This window comes from Panthera leo, chromosome B1, assembly GCF_018350215.1.
Source record: "Panthera leo isolate Ple1 chromosome B1, P.leo_Ple1_pat1.1, whole genome shotgun sequence".
NCBI lineage: Eukaryota > Metazoa > Chordata > Mammalia > Carnivora > Felidae > Panthera > Panthera leo.
In genome coordinates, this window is record NC_056682.1 from 198,418,758 (window position 1) to 198,444,791 (window position 26,034).

General features: G+C 50.8%; 1 protein-coding gene across 3 annotated transcripts in view; it reads right to left on the reverse strand.

The window, feature by feature from the left end:
* Positions 1 to 26,034, reverse strand: part of STX18 (syntaxin 18) — a 119,486-nt gene that overhangs the window by 14,340 nt on the left and 79,112 nt on the right. For all 3 annotated transcript variants that reach the window (XM_042936907.1, XM_042936908.1, XM_042936909.1), the window contains exons 3-6: positions 23,005 to 23,120; positions 21,163 to 21,240; positions 20,932 to 20,998; positions 6,529 to 6,644 (exon numbers count right to left, since the gene is read on the reverse strand). In XM_042936907.1, coding sequence (XP_042792841.1) covers positions 6,529 to 6,644; positions 20,932 to 20,998; positions 21,163 to 21,240; positions 23,005 to 23,120 — 377 coding nt within the window. The remainder of the gene's footprint in view (positions 1 to 6,528; positions 6,645 to 20,931; positions 20,999 to 21,162; positions 21,241 to 23,004; positions 23,121 to 26,034) is intronic.

Below are 26,034 nucleotides of genomic sequence, written 5' to 3' on the forward strand. Positions count from 1 at the left end.
TAAGTGGGGGACAGTTGGGGGAACAAGAACGACCCCCCAGCACCAAGGTCGGGATGGAGATGAAATGTCACGGGCCTCCAGACAACAGGGCAGCACAGAGGTGGGCACGGTTTGTCCCCTTCCCCACGGGCTCTCGGGGTGGGGTGGGGGGGATGCAAGCCTGGGGCTCCACGTGACCCCTCCCCATGACTCCCAAGCGTCTCCAGGCCTGAGGCTCTCCCCGAGTTCTAGGCTCACTCCCACAACGGGCTGTTTCCACCTGAAAATTCACCAGCTGGCTCAGACCTAGCATGCGTAGACGAGAATCCTGGTGTCGCCCTCTCCCCCAGCCTCCCACCCCCTACCCCCCACCCCCCGCTCTTCCCAGTCTTGCTGTCAGACTCCTCTTCCTCTCCCTCTCCTCCCTGCAGTCCCCCCAGCCTTGGTGCTCTGTCCCTCACATGTCCCATCCCACCTACTCACTCGTCTACAGCTGCAAACTACGGCTGGAATTGGAGCATTCCTCCCGCCCACCACCTCGTCTCCGCCACTGCCCTGACATGCACCTGTCACCCAGCGCCCACATCGCAATCTGTCCGGACAGGCCCACAGCTGCCACCTCTTCCTCACTCCGTCCCACTCCATGCAGCGGAGAGGCTTGGACCGTGTGCAAGACCTGCCATCCTCAGCCTGAACACGTCCAGACACAGAATCACAGGGAAACCTTCACTGCGGCCCGGACGGCCTGTCCACGCGGCTTCTGCCTCCATCTTGTCTCCTCCTGTGCCTCCCCACCGTGGGTGTGTGCATGTGCTTCCATGTGCCAGGCCCCCCTTCCCCCTCGACCCTTCCACTGGCTGGATCCTCTGCCTGGAGAGCTTCCACCTGAACGAAGGCTCTGATTTCGCCACATCCTTGTCCACGCTCGTTATCACAGGCATACCTTGGACTTCACCTGGGACTTGGACTTCACTTTCGTGCGCTGCGCTGGTTTTCCAAATGCAAGGTGCGCGGCAACCCCGCGTCAAGCCAGTGTGTTGGCACCATTTTTCCAACAGCATTTGTTTACTTCGTGTCTCTGTGCCGCATTTTGGTAATTCTCACAGTATCTCAAACCGTTTCATGATTACTGCACCTGTTAGGGTGATCTGTGATCAGTGACTATGACTCACTGAAAGCTCACGTGACAGCATTTTTTCTAGCAGTATTTTTTTATTATTTTTTATCTTTTTAGCAGTATTTTTTGATGAAGGTATGCACGCTGTCCTTTTACGCGTATGCTGCTGCACACAGAACAGACCCCATAAAGTGTACGCATGACTTTTATACGCACTGGGAAGCCAACAGTTTCCTCTGACTCCCTTCCGTGTGGTGGTCTGGAACCGAATCCACGGCGGCTCTGAGGCGTGCCTGTATCTGCGTAGTCGTCCTGGTGGGTGTGAGATGGCATCTCGTTGTGGTTTTGATGTCCATTTCCCTGAGGACCAACGATGTGCATCTTTTCATGTGCATTGGCCACCTGTATGTCTTCCTTGGAGAAATTTCTGTTCGGATCCTCTGCCCGCTTTTAATTTATCATCTTGTTGTTGCGTTTAAAGCATCCTTTGCACATTCTGGACGCAGACCCTTTATCAGGTGTGGGATCCACACACACCTGCTCCCACTCTAGGGGCGATCTTTTCACTTTCTAGCTTTACTGCCCGTCGAAGCAGCAGAAAAGGGTTTCACTTTGACGAGAGCCCATTTGTTCAGCTTTTCCTGTTGCCACTGTGCTTTTGGTGTCCTGTCCTTAGTAATCCTTGGTCAGATCTGAGGTCGGGAAGATTCAGCCCAAAGAGCTTTTAGGTCCCAGATCCGTTTAGGTTTTTGGTCTGTTTTGAGTTAACTTTTGTATAAGGTGAGGTTAAGTGTGGAGCCGGCCTTGTGCGTGTGGTTGTCCCCTCCTCCCGGCACCACCTGAAGGGACTGCTCCCACCCCAATGAGGCGTCTTGGCCCGCCTGTCGGAAATCGGCTGGCTGCACATACACGGTTTTAGTTCTGGACTCTCAGTTCAATCCCGCTGCTCTGTACACCTATCCCGTACGTACCCTGTGTTACTGCTGCTCTGTTGTGAGTTCTGAAGTTGGGAAGTGTGAGTCCTCTTATGTGTTCTTTTTCAAGGCTGTTCTGGCTATCTTGAGTTCCTTGTACATCCCTCATGGATTTCAGAATCGACCTGTTAATTTCTACAGAGAAGCCAGCTGGCACTCTGATGAAGAATGCACTAAAACTGTAGGTCAATTTGGGGTATATTGACACGATCTTGGGAAGTTTTTCCATTTATTTGGGTCATCTTTAATTTCTTTCAACAATGTTTTATAATTTTCAAAGTAGAAGTTTTATACTGTGGTTGAATTTACTCCCTGAGTACTTTATTCCTTTTGATGCTATAAGGGAATTGTTGCCTCTTAAATTTCATTTTCAGATTGTTCACTGAGAATACATAAAAATTAAACTGATTTTTGTGTATTGATTTTGTATCCTGCAACCTGGACAAACCAATTTACTACTTTATTTTGGTAGATGCCTTAAAATTTTCTGTATACAAGATCAGGTAGCTGGTGAATAGAAAAAACTTCCTTCCTAATCTACATTTTAATTTCATTTGGTATCTGAGCCAACCTAATTGCCACCCAGCGCTAAAGCTGAAGAAGGATACGGCCCAGTCCTTGGTGGTGAGCAATGGATCCACACGCTAATGTAAGATGTGCGGTTTGGTAAGCTAGCTCACATAATGCTCACAACAAACCACGGCTACACGGTACCACAAGAAAGTGCAGAGTCAGAGTTTAAATAAATTGCCCAGGTCATAGCCCAGGACAGAGGCCAGGCTGTGAAATTAGCCTAGTCTGTAAGCCCTTCCATGACACCATGCTGCAGCCATGTTTTTTTCTCTTCCCCTGCAAACAGGAACTAGATAAAGGTGGGCTACAGTATGGTAATAGCGTTCTTTTGGCAAAAAACAACATGAAGGATTTAGAAATCTGTTATATACGCAGGGATTTATACATACAGTACATTGTGTACATTTTTAATAAGAGCCAGTTCAGATATTATTATTCCTTGGGATTCCATGTAACCAAGGAAGAGAGGCCTGCAGAACAAGCATCACCAAATGACCTTGAAGGAAAGGGTGGCCTGTGGAGTTGAGGGGACAGTGAGGCTGAGCCAGCAGAAGCAGGCAGGTGCCAGGCTGAAGGGGAAAAGGCAGGAGAGGACTGGCCATAGGGCATCTCAGAAAGACATCCCAGGACCAAGACGGGCGTGGGGGAGTGTCTCAACACACAAGGAGAGCAGTAAGCAAAGGCAGCACCAATGACAACCTCACACCCTCCCCCTTGTACCCCTGAAAGGTAGGTATCATCACTCCCATTTTAAAGATGGGGGAGCTGGTGGGGCGCCTGGGTGGCTCAGTCGGTTAAGGGTCCGACTTCAGCTCAGGTCATGATCTCACAGTTCGTGGGTTTGAGCCCCGCGTCGGGCTCTGTGCTGAAAGCTCGGAGCCTGGAACCTGCTCTGGATTCTGTGTCTCCCTCTCTCTCTGCCCCTCCCCCACTCACACCCTGTCTGTCTCTCAAAAATAAATAAACGTTAAAAAAAATTATTTTTTTAAATGGGGGAGCTGGTGCTCAGAAGTGCCAGTAGGTGTTGGAGCTGGGATCACGATGCCCCAGAAGAGACACTCTTCAAACCATTCTGGGTCCTAAGCAGCGGTCAGAAGCTAAACTGGAGAGTTTTCCCATTTTAATGTATGGTGGGCTAATAACTCGTGATAACTTGTGATTATAAAACAACAAATGCTGACTTTACAATAAAAATATAAACTGTGAGGGAGTGTTCTTTTACTCTGACCATTTACTTTCTATTGCCCAGAGGCATTAGTTCCTTTTACATGAGGAAACACTTCCACAGCAACTAAAGGCAATCAGCCTTTCAAATCACCTCCCTCCCTCCCCATCTTCCTCCGCTTTCTTCAAGGAAGACTTACTCAGCACTTCCTCGGTGTCAGGCACTGTTCTGTGTGCCAGCGTGAGAAGAGTGAACAAAACACAGACATTCCTGTCCTCGTGGGAGCTACATTTTAGTAGGAGAGACAGGTCCTGAAGAATATAAATGACTGCAACAAACAGAAGGCTAGCGGTACATGCCGGGGGAAAGGATAAAGCAGGGAAGACGGGAGGTGCTGGGAGGCCTCGGTCCTTCATCTTCCCTTTACCCGTCCTCCTTCTGGGGGGACCCCGGCCTGTCTCAGGGGATCGGTGCTGCCTACAGACCTGTCCCCTGACCTCTAGACTCATAAACCCAACTCCCGACCAACCTCTCTGCCAAGCATCTCAAAGTCAACGAGCCCCACACTGAGCTCCTGATTAAACCCATCTCCGAATCTCAGGGAAGGACAGCAGACCTCTCCCTCGTCAAAACCACCCCAGCCTTCCTCCACCCCTCCTGCCTCTCACGTCTACGTACAGGAAGCGATTTCTGTGGCTCTACTTTCAGAACGAGCCCAGAACTCTACCACGTCCCCCCATTCCCCTGCGCCGTGTGTGTGCTCACCAGTACCTTGTTCCTGGTGACTGCAGCAGGCTCTTAACCGTCACTATTTCTCTTCAACAGAGCAACCACAGGGGCCCTGCTCAAACTGGGTTTGACAGTGCTCTGTGCAAACCTCCCCACAGCTTCCCACCTCCTTCAGAGTCAAACCCACAGTCCCCAGGGCACTTGGGTGGCCCAGGCAGTTGAGTGTCCGACATCGGCTCAGGTCGTGATCTCACGGTTTGTGAGTTCGAGCCCCACGTCAGGCTCTGTGCTGACAGCCAGAGCCTGGAGACTGCTTTGGATTTCATTTCTCCCTCCCTCTCTGCCCCTCCCCTGCTCACGCTGTCTCTCTCTCAAAAATAAACAAACATTAAAAAAAAAATTAAGAAAAAAAACGTAACACAGTCCTCGGCTCCGTGATTTTGGTGCCCGGGGAATTTCCCGGCTGGGTGGCCCCCTGCCCTCTCCCTTGCTCTCCAGCCTCCAGGCTGCTCCCCCACCACGAGGCAGGCCCCCGTCTCGGGGCCTCTGCACTTCCAATGTCCTCTGCCTGTGACACCCTCCCCCCAGGAGACACAGGGCTCGCTCCTCACTGCCCTTGGGTCTTTACTGAAATATCAAGGTCTCTGACCTGTCTGACAGGCCCAATCTCTCCTGTTACCCGGCTCCGCGAGGGCAGACTGGCTACATCTCTTCACGTGAGATCTACCCTCAGCTGGGCCCCAAGAACCTGCACTGGCTTCTCCCCACTCTCGTCAGCCCCAACAATACTTCTTGCATGAATGAATGATTAAACGAGCATTCTGTGTCTGGTTTGAGTAAATGCAAACAGGGTATCCCTGTGTATTGTCTTAGGAAGGGCAGGCCCCGTTAGTTCACGAGTGATGTCGGGGTTCTCCCTCATTAGGGACCAGTGGACACAGAGGTGTGCAAAGCCTCTGGCCCACGGGGTCAAGGCAGCCACCAGAGAGGATGGGCTCGGGCTCTACAAAGAGTGACTCAGGTGCTGCCCCTTCCTTGGTTTCTCGATTTCGTCACACATAAATGGCGACAGCACCACCTCAAAGACCCAAGGAGACTCGACCTGTTGATGCCCCAGCAGGAACCCAGCACAGTGAAGGGGCTTGTGAGACACCAGTCTCCCTGCCCCCTGACACGGTTCCCAACTACAGAAAGGGCCTCTGGCATCTTTCAGGCGCTCATTCCTACGCTGCATTCTGAATCCCCTCTCTTGTAAAAAGCAGGGAATAAATCAGATGGGGAGGCATATAAATCCTGGGTCCACCATTTATGAGCTTTTCAGTTTCCCAGCCTCTCGGAGCCTTTCAGAAGGCTCATCTGAAAAACAGGTCCATGAAACGCATTCCAGAGGCCTGCTCTAAGGGTGGCGGTGACGTCCGTAAAGATTCAGGGCAGTGCCTGGCATCTAGGAGACGTGCGGTAAATGAGAGCCACTGTGACAATACGGAAGAGGGGACTGACTCTCGGCCCCTGGATCACCAGCATCCCGGGATTCACGCAGAGCAAAATTCCACGGCCGCCACACCTGAGATAGAGCAAACCAGGCACACACTGTCCACACACGGCGGCCAGGCAGGGTCAACGCTAACAGTATGCCGAGATCACGGGGACGGCGCAGCACGTGGGTGCCGGGGCCCCTGAGACTGGCGTGCACTGTTCCTCGGGCAGAGAGCTCTTCTTTTCTTCCTGGTCCTCAGTCTCCAGTCCCCACCCTCGTGGTGCACCACGACCCAGGCCCCTTCCCCGGACCCCGCCAGCTCCCAGGTGACTGCAGCAGCCCCCTGTGCCGGCCCGATAGTCACTAGCTCCAACCGGGACAGAAGAGAGCCGGCCCTTCTGTGTTTCCCTCGCTTTATGCAAATACAAACACCACAAGCTGTCTAGGACTGTGTTCCTTCTTTGTCTGCTTTGTATTTGTGCCAACGTGTCATAAGGAAGATTCTGATGCATACCTGGATATTCTTCAGTGACAGATTTTTCTTCAGAGTCTTGCGAAGGATTCCGTGAAACTTTCTCAGAAGACACGGATTCCCTGGTCTTTGTCCTTGGTTCCGGTTCCAGCTTCGATCTAAATAAATAATTAGCCATCACATAAATTGCTTCTACAAGATTCTGTCCTGACAACACACGCAGTCACTCGTGACCCCCACACACTTGTTCTGTGCTCTCCGCCAGAGAGCAGAGTTGCTGACCAGCGGCCATGCCAACACACCTCCCGCGGGACACTCACTACAAGGTGCCAGCGTCACTGCCTGCACGGGGTGGGGGAGGGGGTGGGGGTGGGGGGCGAGTGCAGTCAACAGACGAAGGAGAGAACGCACAACCCTGCCCCACAGACCGACACCACACCCAACAGCTGCGTGGCAAAAGCTGACTGTTCAATCCAGGAGCTGGCTGTTTCCCACCAATGCAAAAGTGTGGCTAACTACATACACATGCACACACGGGCACACACGTTATGTAGTATGTGTAAGGAATATCTTAGAAGAGTTAACTGTAAAAGCACAAGTCTTTAAATATCCACCGGATGGGAGTGACTGGTCTCAGGAGCCACGGCCTCTGCACGTGGCAGCCGCCCCAGGGCTCCTCCTGTGGCCGCACGGCCTCACCTGGGGGCCAGGCTTCATCGCGCTCACCCAGAGAGGCCTTCTCCGACCCTGCGATCTCAGACAGGCTCCCCCACGTCCCCCTGTGCCACAGCCCTTGTCTTCACAGCGGCCACCGGTCTGGAATGGCCCAGTTCACTTGTTTACTGCCTGCCCCACTCCTCAGGGGTGTGTGCTCTCAGAGCAGGGGTCTGGGCCGTAAGCCGTGGCTGCTTCACAGCCCAAGGTCCCAGATGAGTACCCGGGATTCAGTGTTTAAGAAATACAGCTTGTGGGCGCCTGAGTGGCTTAGGTGGTTGAGCATCCAACTTTGGCTCAGGTCATGACCTTGTGGTTCGTTGGTTCGAGCCCCACATCAGGCTCACTGCTGTCAGCGTGCAGCCTGCTTCTGTCCCCCTCTCTTCTGCCCCTTCCTCAATTGCACACCCTCGCTCAAAAATAAACATTAAAAAAAAAAAAAAAGGAAATACAGGTTGCCTGAATGGATACCTTACAACGGTCAGTAATTAGCTAGTAAGAGAAAAAACTTGATTATGAAACAAGCCTTGTAATAGCTTCACTGGAATCCACACAGCACTACAGCAATGACAGGCGGACTGCCAGAATGATCTATGATGAGTTCTGCATGACCACCCAGAAAGCGTATAAATAAAAAGAACAATGTAAATACGTGTAAGGATGATGATCTTGCTGATGCCAGCTAACATTTACTGAGGGCTTATTATGTACTGGGCATTTTTCTAAGTATGCCGTGTGGACACACTTACTGAAGGCCACACGTCCCTATGAGGTAGGGAATGGTATTAATGACCTTTTTACAGAGGAGGAAACCGAGGTATACGGAAGTTAGGAAACTCTCCCAGGTCACACGGTCAGTAAATGGCTGGGCCAGAACGTGACCTCAGGGAACCTGCCTCCAAGGCCACGCTCCTAACAACTCCATCAAGAGGATCCTACCCATCAGGACCCATGAGAAGGACTTGTGGTCAAACGAATTTGAGGAAGCTGGGTGGGTATTTTACTCTACACATTTTCAGTCTTTAATATCCTAATATACGTTGTGAATTTCCCAAAAGGACGTCTCTTCCAAAAAACCTGGCTGCAGAGACCATTTTCATGGAGTTTTGGGAAAAGACAAGGGTTCTGAGAAAAGCTGTTTAGGAACTGCTCTGCTACAACATTCATAAAAGAATTCTCAAAAATGACAATAGTATCAACCGTCCTAAACATCCAGCTACTACGGCTGGGAAACAAATCACCCTAAAGCTCAGTGCCTTGAAACAGCAATAATCGGTACCGTCCATCAGCATGTCTGGGGCCACAAATGTGGGAGTGGCTCGGCGGGGCGGTTCCGAGTCCCGGTCCTTCACGGGGCGCAGCCCGACGGCAGCTGGGTCTGCGTCACCCAAAGGCTTGCCAGAGGCTGGCGGGTTCATCGGGACGAGGCTCCCTCACAAGGCTCCACTGCAGGTGGGTGCCGGCCCAGAGCCGCGTCTCCCTGTCAGGGGCCACGTTGTCTCCCCAGCGCAAGGAGCGTCTGAGCCAATGGCAGAGGCAGCAGTGCCTTTTATAATAGCCGCAGGAGTCACACCGTCATTTCTGTCCTACACCACGGCCCAGGCAGTGACAATGGTCCACTCGGGCTCAAGGAGAGGGACACGGACCTCACATCTCCCTCTCAATGGAGCAGTGGCGAAGTCGATTTTAGTAAGACCATGTGGGATGCGATATGTTTGGATGCAGCCACCTTTGGAAAATCTATCGGCTATTCTAAGCATCACAAATACACACAGAGACACATCCATCACAGCACGGCTTGTAGTAACAAAACAATGGCTTAAATGTTCGTCGAAAAGTGCCAGGCTTACAGTGAGAAGATTCAGGGGGAAAAGACCCCATTTGCAATAGCCAAAACAACAGACAAACAACTAACAAGGACAACAAGTATCAGAGCATAAACTGGACAAGAAAAGCCCAAAGCCTATGTGTGAAAAACTAAAAGATTGTCTTCAAAGATATAAAAATATCCTATAACAAATGGAAAGAGATATCATGTTCTTGGATTGGAAAAAGAAATATCATAGAGATGTCAGTTCTCGTGGAATTTAAGAAACAAAACAGATGAACATGGGTGATGGGAAGAGAGAGGCGAAGCATGAAACAGACTCAACTATGGAGAACAAACGGAGGGTTGCTGCAGTGGAGGTGGGGGTGAGGACGGGGGGAGGACAGGGGGAATGGGGTAAACAGGTGATGGGGATTAAGGAGGGCACTTCTTTTTTTTTTTTTATTTTTTTATTTTTTAATATATGAAATTTACTGTCAAATTGGTTTCCATACAACACCCAGTGCTCATCCCAAAAGGTGCCCTCCTCAATACCCATCACCCACCCTGTCCTCCCTCCCACCCTGCCCTTAAGGAGGGCACTTCTGATGAGCACCAGGTGTTATGTGCAAGTGCTGAATCAGTGAATTCTACACCTGAAACTCACATTACACTGTATATAAACTGGGATTTATTTAATGTTTGTTTGTTTTTGGCGGGGGTGGGGGGAGAGGGGGAGAGAGAGAGGAGAGAGAAGCCCAAGCTCCACATTGTCAGTGCAGAACCCAACGCGGGGCTTGATGACTAAGTGCAATTTACATAAAAACTGGAAACAAACACAAATAAATAAATAACAAACTTATTTTAGCCATTAAAAAAAAAAAAAGATGTCGGTTCTCCTAAATTAATTTATATATAAATGGAAGCATACCGATCCGAATAGAAATATCAGCAGGTTCCCCTCCCCCATCCTGAAGCCAGACCAAATCAATTATGAAATTCACTCGGAAACATGCAAGGATGTTAGGAAAAACTGTAAATAAATATCGAACTGTACTTAATGACAGAGCTGCTGATGCTCACAACTCCCTGTAAAAGACATGAAGGTAAGAGGACTAAGCACCGTGCAGTGAAACGTAAAGGGTAAGATTGACAGCAGGTAGGTGGTGTTCACTGTAAACTCAACTGTGCTATAGACGTGAGAATGTTTCCAGCAAAACGTGCCCGGAAAAACCCTACACGAGAGAGCGGTATCAGGGCCTGGAAAGGCTGACAAACCACTGACAGAAAATTCAAAAAGAGGCTCGAATGTATGTAGATATTTAGCACACGATACAAGCTTAGTAAGGGGGGCTGAAGGATCAAAGTTTCCTCACTTTGCGCACCAAGATCAAGTCCAAACGCACAAGTGATACAGACATAATAAATCGTACACAAAGGAGAAACACACGGGTGAATGCTTCTCTAAGCTAGGTGTGGAAAAAAGTTCGTATGACTCAAAATCCAGAAGCAAGAAGGGAAAAAATGATGAATTTAACTACATAAAAATTTTTTGATATATTTTTTTGCCCGGCAAAACCACACCAGAAGTGGTGGGGGATGCCGACAGCAGGGGATGTGAGTGAGCGGGACCAGGGAGGGGTGCACGGAGCCTCCCTGTACTTTCGGCTCAATTTTGCTATGAACCCAAAACTGTTAAACATATGAAAAGATGCTTGCTCTCACTCAAAATAAGATAATGCATGCAGCGCCTGGGTGCCTCAGTTGGTTAAGGGTTCGACTCTTGATTTTGGCTCAGGTCATGCGTGATCTCATGCTTGTGGGATCAAGCCCCGAGTTGGGCTCTGTGCTCAGTGTGGAGCCTGCTTAACATTCATTCTCCCTCCCTCTCTCTCTCTCTCTCCCTCTGCCCCTCCTCCGCTCATACACACATGCAGGCACTCTCTCTCAAAAATATGTATTAAATATATTAAAATTAAAATATATTAAAATTTAACATTAAAATATATTAAAAGCATATTTTAAAAAGGTGACGCATATTAAAAACCACACCAGGACATAATTTCTTGCTCTGGAAGACTGGCAAAAAAATCACAAGACTAACGGGTTGGTCAGTTTGTGGAGAAGCAGACACTTTCACAGACTGATGGGTATGAATGCCAAATGGTGTTAAGTTCCATGGAGGGAAATGTGGTAACGTCTAGTGATGTATATGGGGGCACCCGGGCAGCTCAGCTGGTTGAGCGTCTGACTTCAGCTCAGGTCGTGATCTCGCAGTTCGTGAGTCTGGGTCCTACATGGGCTCGCTGTTATCAGCGCAGGGCCCGCTTCCAAACTTCTGCACCCCGCTCTGTCTCTGCCCTCCCTCTGCCCCTCCCCTGCTTGTTCTCTCTCTCTCTCTCTCTCAACTAAATAAAACATTTAAAAAAAATTTACAGACCTATTACTCTCTAACGCAACAATCTTACTTGTGTGAATCTATCCCAAAGACACAGCAACAATATGAAACGGTTTGTACAAGGCCATTCATTGTAACAATTATGTAATTCAACTGTAGCACAGTCAAAGCCTGGAAAGAATCCCAACGCCCATCGCTGTGGCACTGGCTGTATCACCTTGGGAGTGCTACGCCGACGTGGAAAGACGTCACGAAAACGTGTGCACGCACAGCTGTGGGGCAAAGCACACAAGAGGAAGAACTGTGCGCAGGAGAGAACGTCCTGCACCTGCTAAGATGCTGACAGAAAACCCACAGCTCACCGCATACTTTGTGGTGACAGACTCCATGTTTCTCCCTAAAATGAGGAGAAAGGCCAGGATACAGTAGACCTGAACACCAGTGGACAGAGAACAATTACAGACTCTGTGAGTTTCTGGTATGGAAACCCAGCAAAGACATTACAAGAAAGGAAAACTAGACAAACGCCTTCACGAGCATAAATGTACATCTCCTTAACAAAATATAAGCGAACCGAATTTAATAATATATAAACACAACCATGCATCATGACCAAGGGGGGTTTACCCCAGGTATGCAAAGTTGGTTTCACATTTTTAAATCAATGTAATACACTACATTAAAAGAAGAAAACCACAATATCATCTCATTAGATGCAGAAAGAGCATTTGAAAAATTCAAGATCCCTTCAAGATAAAAACCGTTCACAAACTAGGACTAGAAGGTGTGCAGGAAAAGGTTGACTCCGCAGGTTTGGGGTGTGCCAACTCTGCCCGTTAGAAAGAAACTGGCCCTGGACCAGTTCCTGGAAGAAAACCTCCGTGCTCCTGGAATATCCTGCCTGATAAGCAGTGTTTTTGTATACCTGGTGCCTTGGACCACACCAGAGAGTTTATGCCAACCATGTGATCTCTGATGGGGGCCTTGGACCAGACTGTGCGGACCTGACCTCTGGAGGGACTGGAGACGGAGTAACGAAGGTCGGCTATTTGGGTGCTCCGTGCCTACATGACTGACTCCCAGGGAAAACCCTGCGTGCCAAGGCTCTAGCGAGCTTCCCCGGTTGACAATAGCCCGTACGTGTTGCCAGACATCACACATTTTCATTGCCGGGAGAATTAGGTGCGGTTTTCAGAGGACAACTGGAAGCTTCATCTAGGTTTCTCCGGGACTTTGTCTTACATGCCTGTTATTTAGCCTTGCTGCTTTTAATCTGTTTGCTTTAACCATGAGTCCAGCAGCATTTCTAGGAGTCCTCCTAGCAAATCACGGAACCAGAGGGGAGTCTTGGGAACACGTGACAAAGAAGGGCATTTCATTACCCTGATATAGAGCAGCTATATCAGAAGATATCAGAATACCTACAGCTAGCATCGAACTAAATCCTTGCCCCTGAAACAGACAAGGCAAGGATGTCCATTCTACTTTTTTAAGTTTGAGGGAGAGAAAGAACACGAGCGAAGTAGGGGCAGAGAGGGGGGAGAGAGAATCCCAAGCAGGCTCCGTGCTGTCAGCACAGAGCCCGGTGTGGGGTTCAGTCTCATGAACAGTGAGATCATGACCTGAGCCGAAATCAAATCAGGAGTCAGATGCTGAGCCGACGGAGCCCCCCAGGGGCTCCCCAGTTCTGACGACTTCTGTTCAACATGGTACCTTCTACTGGCTTGTATGCAAATGCTGAGTATGCAAATGCTGAGTATGCAAATGCTGAGCACACTGCACAGCATATGCCAAGAGCTGCACAAGCTGGCTGTTCCTACCACCCTAACTACCACCGCTACGGCTATCATGACTGTGTAAGTAAGAAAAGGCAGAGTGGTTTCATAAAGAAAACGTCTTGTGCAATCCCAAAGCTACATGCACTTTTTCTTCTAGCAAGGTGCAGACCAGAAGAACAGAAGAAACCAGCTGACACAATCCATCAACAGTTTTAAAACTCCGGGGGAGGGGCCACCCCTCTCTAGTCTGTGCAAGGGACCCAGTGCGGCCTCCGACTGCTGGCCCAGCCAGGGCTGGTCTTCCAGGTCGGTGCTGTGTGGGAAGTGCGGGATGATTTAAGGAGGCCTGACAGACCGGCAGGGGAGAGGGTGGGGAGGGGGGCGGTAGCCGCATGTGTGAGCGATGGGCGGCCTTCTCCTCGGCGGTTTGCTCAGCAGCGCCAACCTGCCGCCCTTCTAAGAAGACCCTCTAGGCCGACAGGGTCCACAAGTCCCACGGCGGTCAGAGATACGGTCCTTACCACACTGTCTGGCTGACCGAGAAAGGTACATTTAGAAATGGGGTTTGGAGAGGAGAGGGAGATTGAATTCTAGCCTGCCGCTTATTAGCAATGTGACCATTTTCTCCCCAATCCTCTTTGAGTTTTGTTCATCTGCAAGATGGAGAAGACAGCGCCTTCCTAAAGTGTTCTCGCCAAGACTGGGACCAACCGCGAGGCCGTATCCAGCAGGGGAGGCCGGCACACAATCGATAGTCTCCTGGCTACTCTTCTAAGTGCTGGACCTCAGTTGCCTTATCTGTAAAGTGGCTTTCAGTAGCTTTCGTTCCAACCCAAAGAAACAGATCTTCATCCTGGTTTTCCCCTCCTCACGTCTGTGACAATGAGAAACCTGGCTTCCAGAAGTAATATCGCACCTCAAAGCTGTTGCAAAGGCTAAATGAAACGGTAGATGAGAAAAGTACCATGTAAAATGTAAGTATTTTACAAATTCCTTCTACTGCCAACTCCGAGCATAGAAATTACGAGGGGCTTCGCAGAGCAGTCACTTGGGCGCACTCTTGAGAGAGGAGTGATATTCTGCCAAGCACGTGAGGGCACAAGGGTATATGGAGGCACAGGGAAGCCAGCAGTGGGACCTCTGGGTCACAGGACAGCCCTGCCCTCTGGAGAACTATTTGGCTATTTAATAAAGAATTCTTTTATACTCCCAGAAGCCATGGGTGAGAGTTCCAGCTGCTGCACACACACCCCCACCCCCAACACCTGTCACTTTTATTTTGGCTATTCTAATAAATGTGACATGGGATCTTGTAGGCTTTTATTTTGTCGCGAAAGAATCACATGCACAAAAATCTTGAGTACAAAGAACGCTTTCTCCTGAACCATCAGACAGTAAATTGCCAACCTGATGCCCTTTTCCCTCTGAGTATTTCAGGATTCCCTGAAAACAAGAGCATTCTTTGACACAACCAGAATATAACCATCAAAAATCGGGAATTTCACGTCGACACGTGACTTCCAGCCTTTCCCTGGACCCCATTCTAACTGGACTAGCTGCCTCGCGGACGTCCTTTAGAACGAAATCACACAGTGCATCCAGTGGTTATTTTTTGTTAGGCTCCTCTGGTGTAAACAGTTCTTCGGTCTTTCCCCGAGTTTCATGACCTTGGGACACAATAACGTGCCAGCTATCCTCTAAGAAACCCCTCAGCTTGCGTTTGTCTGCTGTTCCCCACGGTTGGAGACAGATTATGCATCTCTGGCATAAAAGAGGGACACTCATCTACGTTCTCCCCAGGGCCTCCTAGCAGGTTGTCCCAGATTTCCCTCCGTCACTTGGTTAAGGTGGTGGCTGCCAGGCTTCCCCACTGCGGAAGCTACTCTTCCCCCTTTGGAAGTCTGAGTACTGGGGGAAGGAGTGCTTTGATGCGATGGAGTTATCAATGCCAAACCTTCAATGTACTCACTTACGGATTCCTATCTAGATGGATGCAAGATGTCCTATTTTATTCAGGTTATCTTCTGCTACTAGCATTGATTTGATGCTCAAACTGTCTCAAATTTGGCCAGTCGAAGCCCCTTCAAACTGTCCTTTTCCCATGTCCCCATCATCCTCTGAGCCCTTCCCTGCTGCCTGCTATGACAAAGGTTCCAGGCTCATTTTATACTTTTCCCTCCTCTGGCCCCAGACGGAGCCATTTCTGCAAGGAGCTCTGGTTCCTGGAAGCTGAAATTGCTACTTAGAAGCCAAGATCTGAATGCTAAGTATGCTTATCGCTACTGGGGTGTCCCTGCTTCCAGGCCATTTGCACACCTACACACACATACTCACTTACAACCATAGTTAGTTCTGCATCTATCTATGCAAACTGCAAACCATGAGTTCGCACCCGTACCTTTCATTCCAATCTAACAGCACAGGGTTCATTCTGGTTTTATCCCTTTCACTTCCCGGAATGTGCAAAACCGGCTTCCATCATCCTTATGTATTCACTTGTTTGACCAATCCTCCTATTATATAACCAAAGAGTCCTCTCCACTGCCACTCTTCCCCCACAAGGGCGCACCCCCCCCCCCCCCCCCCCCACTCAGGCTCAGGACCTGACCTACCCTTCCGAGCTGTGGCCCCCACCGCTTTACACACCCACCTGACCCTGCCCCACCCCGGGGCTGCAGGACTGAATTGTTGAGGAAGAAGAGCTTAACTGACTTTTAAATAAAGGGCTCTGGGAATGTCTGTGATCCTTTGTGTGGAGAGTATACTAATGTGCCAGTTTTCAATTTAAAATGAATAAAAGATTACAATGCAGGAGACAAAGCTGAGAGCCTTTTTTTTTTTTTTTTAACAGTGATAAAAACAGATCTCATTATACACAGAATGTCTCTTGCAATCCTCAGGGAAATTGCAAATTAACTAGTTGAAGGCACTTTGAAAAAAGCAATTTTTAAAAAGTCATCAGAATGATCAGTTTATACCCCATGATTTATTTAAATTGATTTCTCTAACTGAAGGCTGCTCATTTCCTAACTGCAATCAACACAGTTTCCACCTGGCCAACATCTGTTTCCAAATCCCTTATTTGAAAATCTGGGGATTCTATTTAAAATCTGAGAAAAACAGGGGTGCCTGGGTAGCTTAGTCATTTGAGCATCCAACTCTTGATTTCAGCTCGGGTCATGATGATGGAGCCCCACGCACGCTGAGCCTACGTGACATATTTCCATTCATTCATTTTCTCTCTCTCTCTCTCTCTCTCTCTCTCTCTCTCTCTCTCTCTCTCCCCCCCTTCCCTCCCTCCCTCCCTCTGCAGCCTCACTCTTTCTCAAAAAACAAAAACAAAAAAAATTTTTGAGAAGAGCAGAAAGAGGGAGAGAAACAGATTTTTCAGTTTTGAAACAAGAAAACGTGTGGAACAACTTCTTGCCCTTATACAAAAGTTAGAGAAAAGTGATTAATGTTCCAGAGTTAAGTATGGCTTTTACACTTCTTTTCTGCCCCCAACAAAGGCTCTAGGTAGAAAAAAGGTATTTTCAGTATCGTTCCATCATTTCAAAAGTGACTTTCAGACGAAGGTATCTCCTCTGGCACAGGCACCGTGCGCTCCCACAGCAGGAGAACCTCACGCCACCTTGAGCAAGTCATCTCCACACCCACACAGGTATTTACTGGGCACCAAGCCAGGGCCGCACAAAAGGGGCTCCGCAGACCAGCACCAGGCTACCGACTGTTTGTTACTGGTCTGCTACAAGACGAGGATAAAAACACAGTAAACATACAGAGACATTTACGGCGATCTGACGTTGCCCCTTCATCAGAAACACATCCTGCTCATCGGTTCAGCTCAAACTATGGTGGCAGGGTCGCCCGCGCCCCAAGCTGTGAACCCGACCTGCGCAGTGGAATACACCTCCATCCACGATGGATGGCAAAGAACGAACAACAACAAAAAAGCGGTCCTTCACCTCAGAAAGCCTGTTGTAAGCCAGGGGTCGGCACGCTTTTTCTGTAAAGGGCCAGATGGTAAATATTTCAGGCTTCGTGGAACATACATGATCTCTATCTCGTATTTGTTTTTTTCTTTTGCTGTACAGTTGTCAGGGGAATGGAAGAAAAAAGTCACATTTAACAAGGGTGCTACCCTTCTAAGAAAACAGTCATAGACAGGGAACTGCAGAAAGGTCAGCTGAGACTATTTCTGGCTACGTGAGCAAACATCTCATCCAAGTAAGTGCCCTTTGATAGGAGAGATTAGTGTGCTATCACCTTGTCTGAAAAAAAAACCAGCATAGAGTATCTTTTATCCTATACTATGACAGATTGAAAACAAGCAGTTCCTTAACTAATAAATAGGCTTTACTTTTGCCAAGAACGAAAGAAACATGATAGTAACAACACTGCCATAAAACATGAGCCCTTGGGTTTTTCGAATCCGTTTTATGAGAATGATTTTTATCAATAACTATCACCAATCAAAACAAAATAATACAAAAGCAAAGTTCCCACAGATCCGACTTGACGGTAAAAACCCTCACAGGCAACTTATCTTCAGGCACCCTGTCACTCTTTCACTCGAGAGCCCTCAGTGAGTGGCCTCCCCAGGCCAGGCCAGGCATGGTGCCACGTAATGGGCTCGGGTGGTGCGACGGCAGCCCTCCGAGAGCATGTGGGTTACACGGGCCATGACGGTGAGCAGGGGACCCACAAAGGAGCCACCAGCACGGCCTGCGGGAGGCAGGAAGTCTCTGGAGAGCAAGCAGCATCCTAATTGGGGCTGGAAGGATACATCAGTTTGCTTGCCAGAGGAGGGAAGGGAGGAGGGACAGAAGATACAGGGTTCCGTGAAAGGCATTCTGGGCAGAGAAATCAGTGAGCATTAAGGCATGAGGGCTTCAAAGCACAAGGCCTCTTCAGAACACAGAGGGAGTCACGTATGGTCAGAGCAGAGATCCACAGGGACCGACCAAGAGACAAAGGCCGCTGTCCAATCACGAGCCTTGAATGCCATGCTACGAAGCTCTGCTTTGGTAAGACATGGGGAGCAAGAGAGTGGTAAAATTTCATGTATGTTTTGGGCAATGTCTTCTGGGACAAGGTGAGGAAAGAACTAGAAGGAGGCTGGACTACACTGTGAGGGTCACACAGTTATTTCCCTCAAGGTCTTTTGCTCAAAGTAACTGGCACAGGGCAGCTACCCGGCAGGAGACGAGGCTGTACTTGACTTGTGGAAATGAGAACAACTCCCATCTGACTGACGTTAATTGGTCAAAACCTCCGCTGAGAACCAAGAACTGAGGCGGCAGCAGCAAAAGCCCGTTCTCACTCGACCCGGGGTGCCTGTTGAGCCTCAAGTGCAGGGTCCGCTTGGCTGGGGAAGCAGAAACGGGTGCCTCTCTGGCTGGTGGCTGGGAGGCAGAGTGACCGCCACCCCGTGTGGACGGTAAGTCACACGCGGCCAGAGCCCACTCTTCTTGTTCAGGGCCGGCTCTGGGCACCCCTCCTCCCACACCCCTCCCCAAGCCTGGACTGCCTGCGTTCTCTGCCGTCCCTTTCTGGGATCCAACGCAAAGCCTGCTGTCTGCGAAATCCGCCACGGTGCCCCGGGGTTCAAACCTTGCTGCGGCTGTGGGGGGCGGGGCAAGTCACCCAGATTCCCCGGGCCTCAATCACCTCTACAAAACCAGATGCTCATACTTAATATTAACAGGGAGGATCAAATGTCGGGGATCAGATGAAATAAGCTGACACATTGGTAAAGACGCGGTAAACGCTTCACCGGAGTTAACAGTCCAAATGAACACATGTAAACGCTTGCCCTACATACACCGATGCATTTTGTTCTCACAACCCACCAACGTAGGTATTTTGAATTTCTCCACTTTACGAGTGAGGAAACGAAGGCGTAGAGAAGTCAAGCAATCGTCCCAAAGTCACACAGCTGGTAAGTGGCAGAGGGGGGACAGGAACACAGGCTGTCTGGCGTAGAGTCTGAGCTCTGAGGCACGATGCTGTGCTACTCGATGGCACCGTTTCCCCTTCTGAACTTGCTAATTAGTTATGAGACATCCTGATGAAACTGGCTACCTTTTCATGTTTCCATGGCAACCAGCCTGAGTCTTAGCTCCTTGAGGGCAGAGACTCTCTCTCTCTCTCTCTCTCTCTCTCTCTCTCTCTCTCTCTCCCCTTGCCTCTCCTCATTGCCTTGTGTAATAAACAAGTAATTATTTGCCGACAGGTAACACACATTAACGTATCCACTTAGTATCCCCTGCAAATGCTTCCACTTGTTGGCATTTACAATTTCAAATGCGTCTCACCAGCGTGGGGACAAGTATCCGTGCAGGCCCGAGACTGCTCTCTGCAAAGACCTGTGCACAGGCTCAGCCCTGGGCTGGTGGCTGGGAACTGGGACTTCGGGAGGGTTCCCGCAACCCTAACTGCTAAGAGTGGCTCCCTGTGCTTGAACCGTTGTGCGAACAGTGTGGTTCATGCGGAACACGGGCTTTCCTTCTGGGAGTCTGGAATTTTGGTAAGTGCCAAGCAGAAGGCGCCTTTGTGAGCAGCCCCCCAGTAAAATCCCTGGGCCAGTGAGCTTCTAATAAGCTTCCCCAGTGGCCAGTTCACACAAGTGGTCACAAGTCACATCCTGTGTGACTCCACTGGAGGGGACCCTTAGAAGCCTGCTCCCGGCTTCCTCTGCACCTCGCCTGGGTGCCCTTTCCCTTCGCCGTCTGCTCCGTGCCCTCTCACCGCAGATGATCTCGGCCCTGAGTCCCACAGGCCCTGCTAGTGCAGCACCGAACCGGGGCTGGCGCTGGGGGTCTCGACACAATCGGAATTAAGAAAAGCTGCCGCCCAATAGTACGTACTGTTACCTTCTGAAAGAACACCCTCCAGTCTTCTCAAGACCAGTTCAGAAGTGGTCAAGAGTTGAAACCCGGACCTTTGCTCCTCGCTCATTTAAGAACCCTGTCTCAGGCTGGGCAGCTGGAGGGGAAGCAGTTTTGAGTCCCTGTGCCCCACAAGCCGGCACGTGCTCCTCCAGGGAGGACAGCTCGGGGGACAGACACGTGCCACGGGAGATACCGAAGCGTGGCTCTGCTGCTTCCTGGCTGTGTGGCCTTGGGCAAGTCATTTAACCTGCTGGGGCTCTAATGTCCTCGCCTGCCAAAGGGGGTTCGTGACAGCGCCCGGCACTGAGTGGGTGCCTTGTTAGAAGGGAGGTGCGTGCCGTGGGTGAGCTGGGCGGGGGGGGGGGGGGGGGGGGGGGTGCCTCACTGACTGCTGCGCCCCAGCTCCGGCCTCAGGAAAACACTCTGAGAGACCACAAGGAGCGGCACGGGGGAGGCGGCGGGGAAGGGGGGCGCAAAGAGAAAGAGGTGAGATGGCTAAAACCGCGCCAGCCTCACAGGGCTATCTGCACAGGATGGGCGTGCGTGTGAATTCTGAACCACACAGCCTGGGCTCGAACCGCAGAGCTGCTACCTCCTGAGTTCCCCACAGCCGCCCCACAGCGGCCGCCCCGTCCGGAAATCGGGGATAACAACAGTACCTGCCCCGTAGGGCAGCTGCGAGCTAGCGACGAATCTGGTACCGTGCCCAGCACAGTCAGGGCTCAGTAAGGCCTGGCTATGGCATTTTCCGAGGACACGCGAGCTCCGTGCGTCGTAAAGCATGAAGACTCTACAAACGTCCATTGTTGTTATTACTATTATTAATTACGGAACACCAACAGAGACAATACTTACAGTCTCTTCTTATCCACCACTCGCTTAACTCGGATGGCTCTTTGTTCTGAGTAAAGTTTACAAACTCCTGTTGTAGGGAAAACACCAGAACAGAGACCATTTAAAACCGCTTGTCAGGCAAGGGTGTCACGAAACATAATGAGACACTATGGGCTTCAGCTAGCAAAGCTACATCTCGCAACACGTCTGTCGTGCAATGCCACGTTTGACCCTTAAGATAAAACACAATACTTTTCAAGTAATCTTCAATGAAATCCAAAACGGCACTCCTGTGCTCCTTCACTTGCTGGGAGTGTACCTCCTTGTGGGCTGGAACAGAAAAGGACAACAGTCAGGTCTCCGTATTCAATTACACCGAAGAACAATTCATCAGCTTCCTTACAACAGTTTCTCTACGGAAAGTATTTTTAAAAATACGGCTATAAAACAAGCCTTCTGTCAAGTGCCATTCCATTTGTAAAAGAGCAAGATTTACTGGGCTTCGCACGAGCAAAAGATTAAACCTGTAGAAAAACTACAGTCAAAGAATTTATGGTTTATTACGGCACGCAGGGCTCGTACTCGATGGGGCTCACTTCTGGAGAGCCGACCCCGTTTGTACTAACAGCACCCAATGCTCAAGCTGACCTTCGAGGAACATGTTTAAATCAAACTCAAACCACACACCAGCCGGCCGGTCGGTGCTGTTTTCCAGCTTGGAATGCTCCGTCCTCCCCCTCAGCCACTCACGTTCCACGCGCCCCTCAGACCTGGAGGTGGGCCTTCCTTCTCAAGGAAACCTTCCTGGACTGTCTTAGCCACAAGGATGCCCGGCTTCTGCAACTGTCACGTTGTCTCTGAGTCCATGCCATCCATTTTGGCAGGACAGCTCCCACTCACCGGGAGAGCGGGTGCCTACGGCAGGCAGGCCCTCTGGCAGCACTTAGCATATATTACTGCTAATCCCAAAGGCAATTTGGAGCCCTGTTTCTTTCTTTCTTTCTTTGAGCACAAAGAAACTGCCACGGTTCAGTCAACAAGAAGCCCAAGCTCACACGGTTTGGTACCTAATTGCTGATTTTATTCACAATCATGTATTTTCTAGGTGATTTCAATGAATGTACAGGCCCTCAGGGGGACAGGACATGAATCACGTTTTTATTATACGGCTGCGTAACCTGAGATTCCCCTGAGCGATTCAGCGGAACCGTGAGACTGCACACAAAATTTTGGGTGTACGTGTATTTCTCGGGCAAGAATGCCCATAGCTGTTGTCAGACTCCAATGGCCCTTCAGGGCTGTGATGGAAGCTTCCCAGGTAGAAGTCAGTGTCAAGAACACAGCAGCCATCTGCCCACTCTGAACTTTGGGCTATTTCACGCAATCTGTACCCGTCTAAGCACGCTACGAAAGAATCCAGGAGGATATACGATTTGGGAAGCTATCGCACTGCCTCGATAAAAGTGAAACATCAGTGGCAGCAAGTGACTAATAACCCAAGTGCCAACTACGGCTCTGAGCATGGGCTGAATTCAACTGAATTCTCGTAACAACCCGAAGAGATACGCCCTGGCACTGTCTCCATTTTATAGACGAAGAAACCGAGGCCTAAGGCGGTTAAGTGACTTGCCAAAGCCGTCTGGGCAGAATGTGGTGGGGCTGGGGTGGGCACATCAGCCCCCCCGGCTCCACAGCCCTCCTCTTCGGCACGACAGTTGGATCCCAAAGTCCAATACTACAGCTAGAGCGCGGAGACGACCGTCTTCCGTCCTCGTCCACGTGCCTCGACCACGGCCCCCTGAACGCCACACACAACACAGGCACGCACACACCATCCGTCCGCGGTGCCCCGGCACCCTTACGAAATGTTTGGTTGTGCCTGGAGAGGTCCTTGCTACCCCCTCCCCGACCCGCGTGACCCGAACTACGGCCTCTTCCCTACTTTTAACGGCTTAGGTTAACACGCTGATCAAGAAAAGAAGAATTTTAAAGTCCCGAAACCTAGACTCGAGCAGGGACACAAGACAGAGCGTCAGCCGGCTGTGCGCACGAGCCTCGTCCCATCAGTCGCGCTGGCGGCTCAGAGCACCTCACCTTGTGTTCGCAGTTGCTGAATCGCTTCAGAGCAGGTCCTCATGAACGTCTGAGCGTCCTGGTCTATCTGGTCTCGCTCTGTGTCTGTCATCCTCCCGTACTCAGACATGATGTGGCTAAAAAGAGGAAAAAAAAAAAAAAGGTGGGGAGGGGAGACAAAATGTTAGAGCAGCAGCAAATGACCGCCACTACTGTGTGGACGGGGCGGGAAGGGAAGAGAGAGCTTCCCTGCGGACGTGACGTTTACGCTGAGACCGGAGGCGGGGAAGAGGAACCGAGCAGGCTGCGCGGTGGGAGAAGCAGGGGCTAAACAGCGGAGCCAACACCGGCCAAGGCCGCTAGGTAGGCGGAGCTTCCTGCAGAGACCTTCCTGCAGAGACCCACCTGCAGCCGCCAGTCCAGCCAGGGCAAGGCGAGCAGGCCTTGGCAGGCATGTGGGCTCTCACTCTAAGAACAGGGGCAGCGATGGAAGGCTTTCCCGTAACACGAGGGCAGAAGTCGACGAACGTCAGGGGGCCTGTGCCCCTGCGGGTGCGTGTGAAAGGCTCTCAGGCTGCCCTCTTTCCACACACCGCCTCGGAAACTCACAATTAAAGGGCTTTCAGACCATTTCATGTCCCCCTGATACTAAGTTAAAAACCTCAAACGTGACTGAGCTGGCGAGGGCGCTCGCCTGCGAAAACGCAGCACCGTGAAACTCAAAACGTTGTAGTTCTAGTACCTCGCTCGTCTTCCTAAGAGCCGGGCAGGGGTGGCAGCATTAACACGCGACTGAAACACTCGAGACATTATCACTGACTTCAGGGTCACAAAATATCAGGTCAAAAGGGACCTGGGATAACGTGCAGACTCAGTTCATTCCGTCCCCATCCGCTAGCCCTGCCGGCCACTCATCCTCACCGGGGATAAAACACCAAGTCCCCATCGGCCCGGCCTGACGTGTGACCTACTTCCTGACACTCACCCTCCTGCCCTGCACCCCGCCTGCACCGGCTGCTTTGTTGCCCCCGATCAACCACGCGCGCCCCCGACCCTGCCGCGGCCTGCCACGTCCGCATCCGGCGGGTGGTCTTCCCACAGCCGTGCACGCGCCTCCTCCGCATTCGGATCTCTGATGACAGCCGGCTTCCGTGACCACCCCCCGGCTCGCCCCCGGCACCGGCCCCCGTCACCGATTCTCAGCGCCTGTGCTGGGGATTACGCTGCTATCTCTGAGCTCCAGAGTCACCTTCTGCTCTGCTTTGTGACACAGGCTGGGACACTCCAGACTGCACTGCTCCTCCCTTGCCATCTCCTCCTCACCGGCTTCCTTGGCCTCACGGCACTTACTTCTCCCCGAAGTAGTGACGTCTCTCTCCTCCCAGGAGAACGTCAGCTTCACGGAAGCGGGGATTTCATCTTTTTCCTTTCTGTTTCCCCAAGACCTAAAATGGTGTCCCGCGCACGGTAGCCAAACAGGTAGTTTTGCGCCAGACTCTACTCTCAACGCCTTACGCGTATTTCGTTTTACTTATTTGATCCTTGCGATTCATCCATTCGTTCACTTTTCTACTAAACCCCATAGGCTGGCACTGTGGCAGGGGTCAGGGGTCCAAAGCTGAACAAGGCTTATTTCTGATCCCCGCACAGGGCAGGCGCCGGGCCACAGGTACCCGGGGAGGAGGAAGGGGCACGAGAAACCGTGCTGGATGGTGTTGGTCTGCAAGTGGACAGTGGGGCCCGAGGGGGGAGAGGTCAGTTTGCGCAGGGCGGTGCCAGGCGGGCACAGCGGGGGACACTCCCACAGGGGACGGCGAAAAAGACCTGCTACAAATCCCCAGCCCGCGGGTCAGTGTCCGGATCACCGCACGACAGACGGTCTACGCGAGGCTAATCTGAGTGTGGAAGGGAAAACAGGAGTACACCGGGCAGTCCCCACAAACTGAGCGTCCACGCTGTGGGGCCCTCGGGGCCTCGAGTCGCTGCAGGGACACATGTGCACGGTCGGTGTCTCCACAGTGAATGTAGAGCGATGTCGACACTATTTCTCAAAGGAACACAGACAGGGTTTCGATAAACACACGTTCACTTGAAACTGTGCTGAACCCGCAACAGCTACTTCTCCAGCATCGATAGGTTTCCCCCCAAACACAACGGCCACACAAATACTCCATCCGCTGTCAGCTGCAGAGGAGCCCTTGGGATACAGAGGTTGGGGCCTGCTGGTGCAGTCACGGGAGGATGTGGGTTTTTTTTTTTTATTCTAGAGAAAGAGAGAGAGAGCATGCAAGCAGGGGACAAGGTGCAGAGAGAGAGAGAGAGAGAGAGAGAGAGAGAGAATCTTAAGCAGGCTCCATGGTCAGTACAGAGCCCGACGTGGGGCTCAATCCCACCACCCGGGGATCACAACCTGAGCAGAGATCAGGAATTAGATCCTCAACCGGCTGAGCCACCCAGGTGCCCAAGGAGGATGTTAAACAGAGGAATCTGCACTTTGCGCGGGGCCCTCTGCGGTGGCTGGCCTGGAGGCAGATGAGAGCAGAACCGGGTGGCCTGGTCATGGCTATGGGAAGACATGAAGAGACCCCGGGCTGAGGCCACGTTGGTGGGGAGGAGGCACAGCAGGTCCGAGAAAGACCGAACAGGCCGAGGACTGACTGGACGTACAGGGATGCGGCGAAGCCCAGGGCGCCCAGCACAGCAGGCGGGGGGGGGGGGGGGGACGACAGATGTTTAGGTGGCACGCAGACCTGAGGACATGACAGGTGAGGACACAGAGCCAACGTGGAAGAAAGTTCAAACTCCTGTTTCTCTGTGATAATTTAAAAAGAGCGCCAGCTACATAATGGCCATTTGAAACATGTCCGTCAAAAGTGATGAAGGCTTGCTGGTGACATATTAAGTATCACGGTAACAAAATTATTACTATTTTGAAAAGGTTAACTATCTGGCAAATAAATTCCAAAAAATATATATTCTCATAGGACACGTATATAGAAATTCATCAAACTTTAATTTTATTTACTTCCTTTACGAGCTACAGCGGGGTAA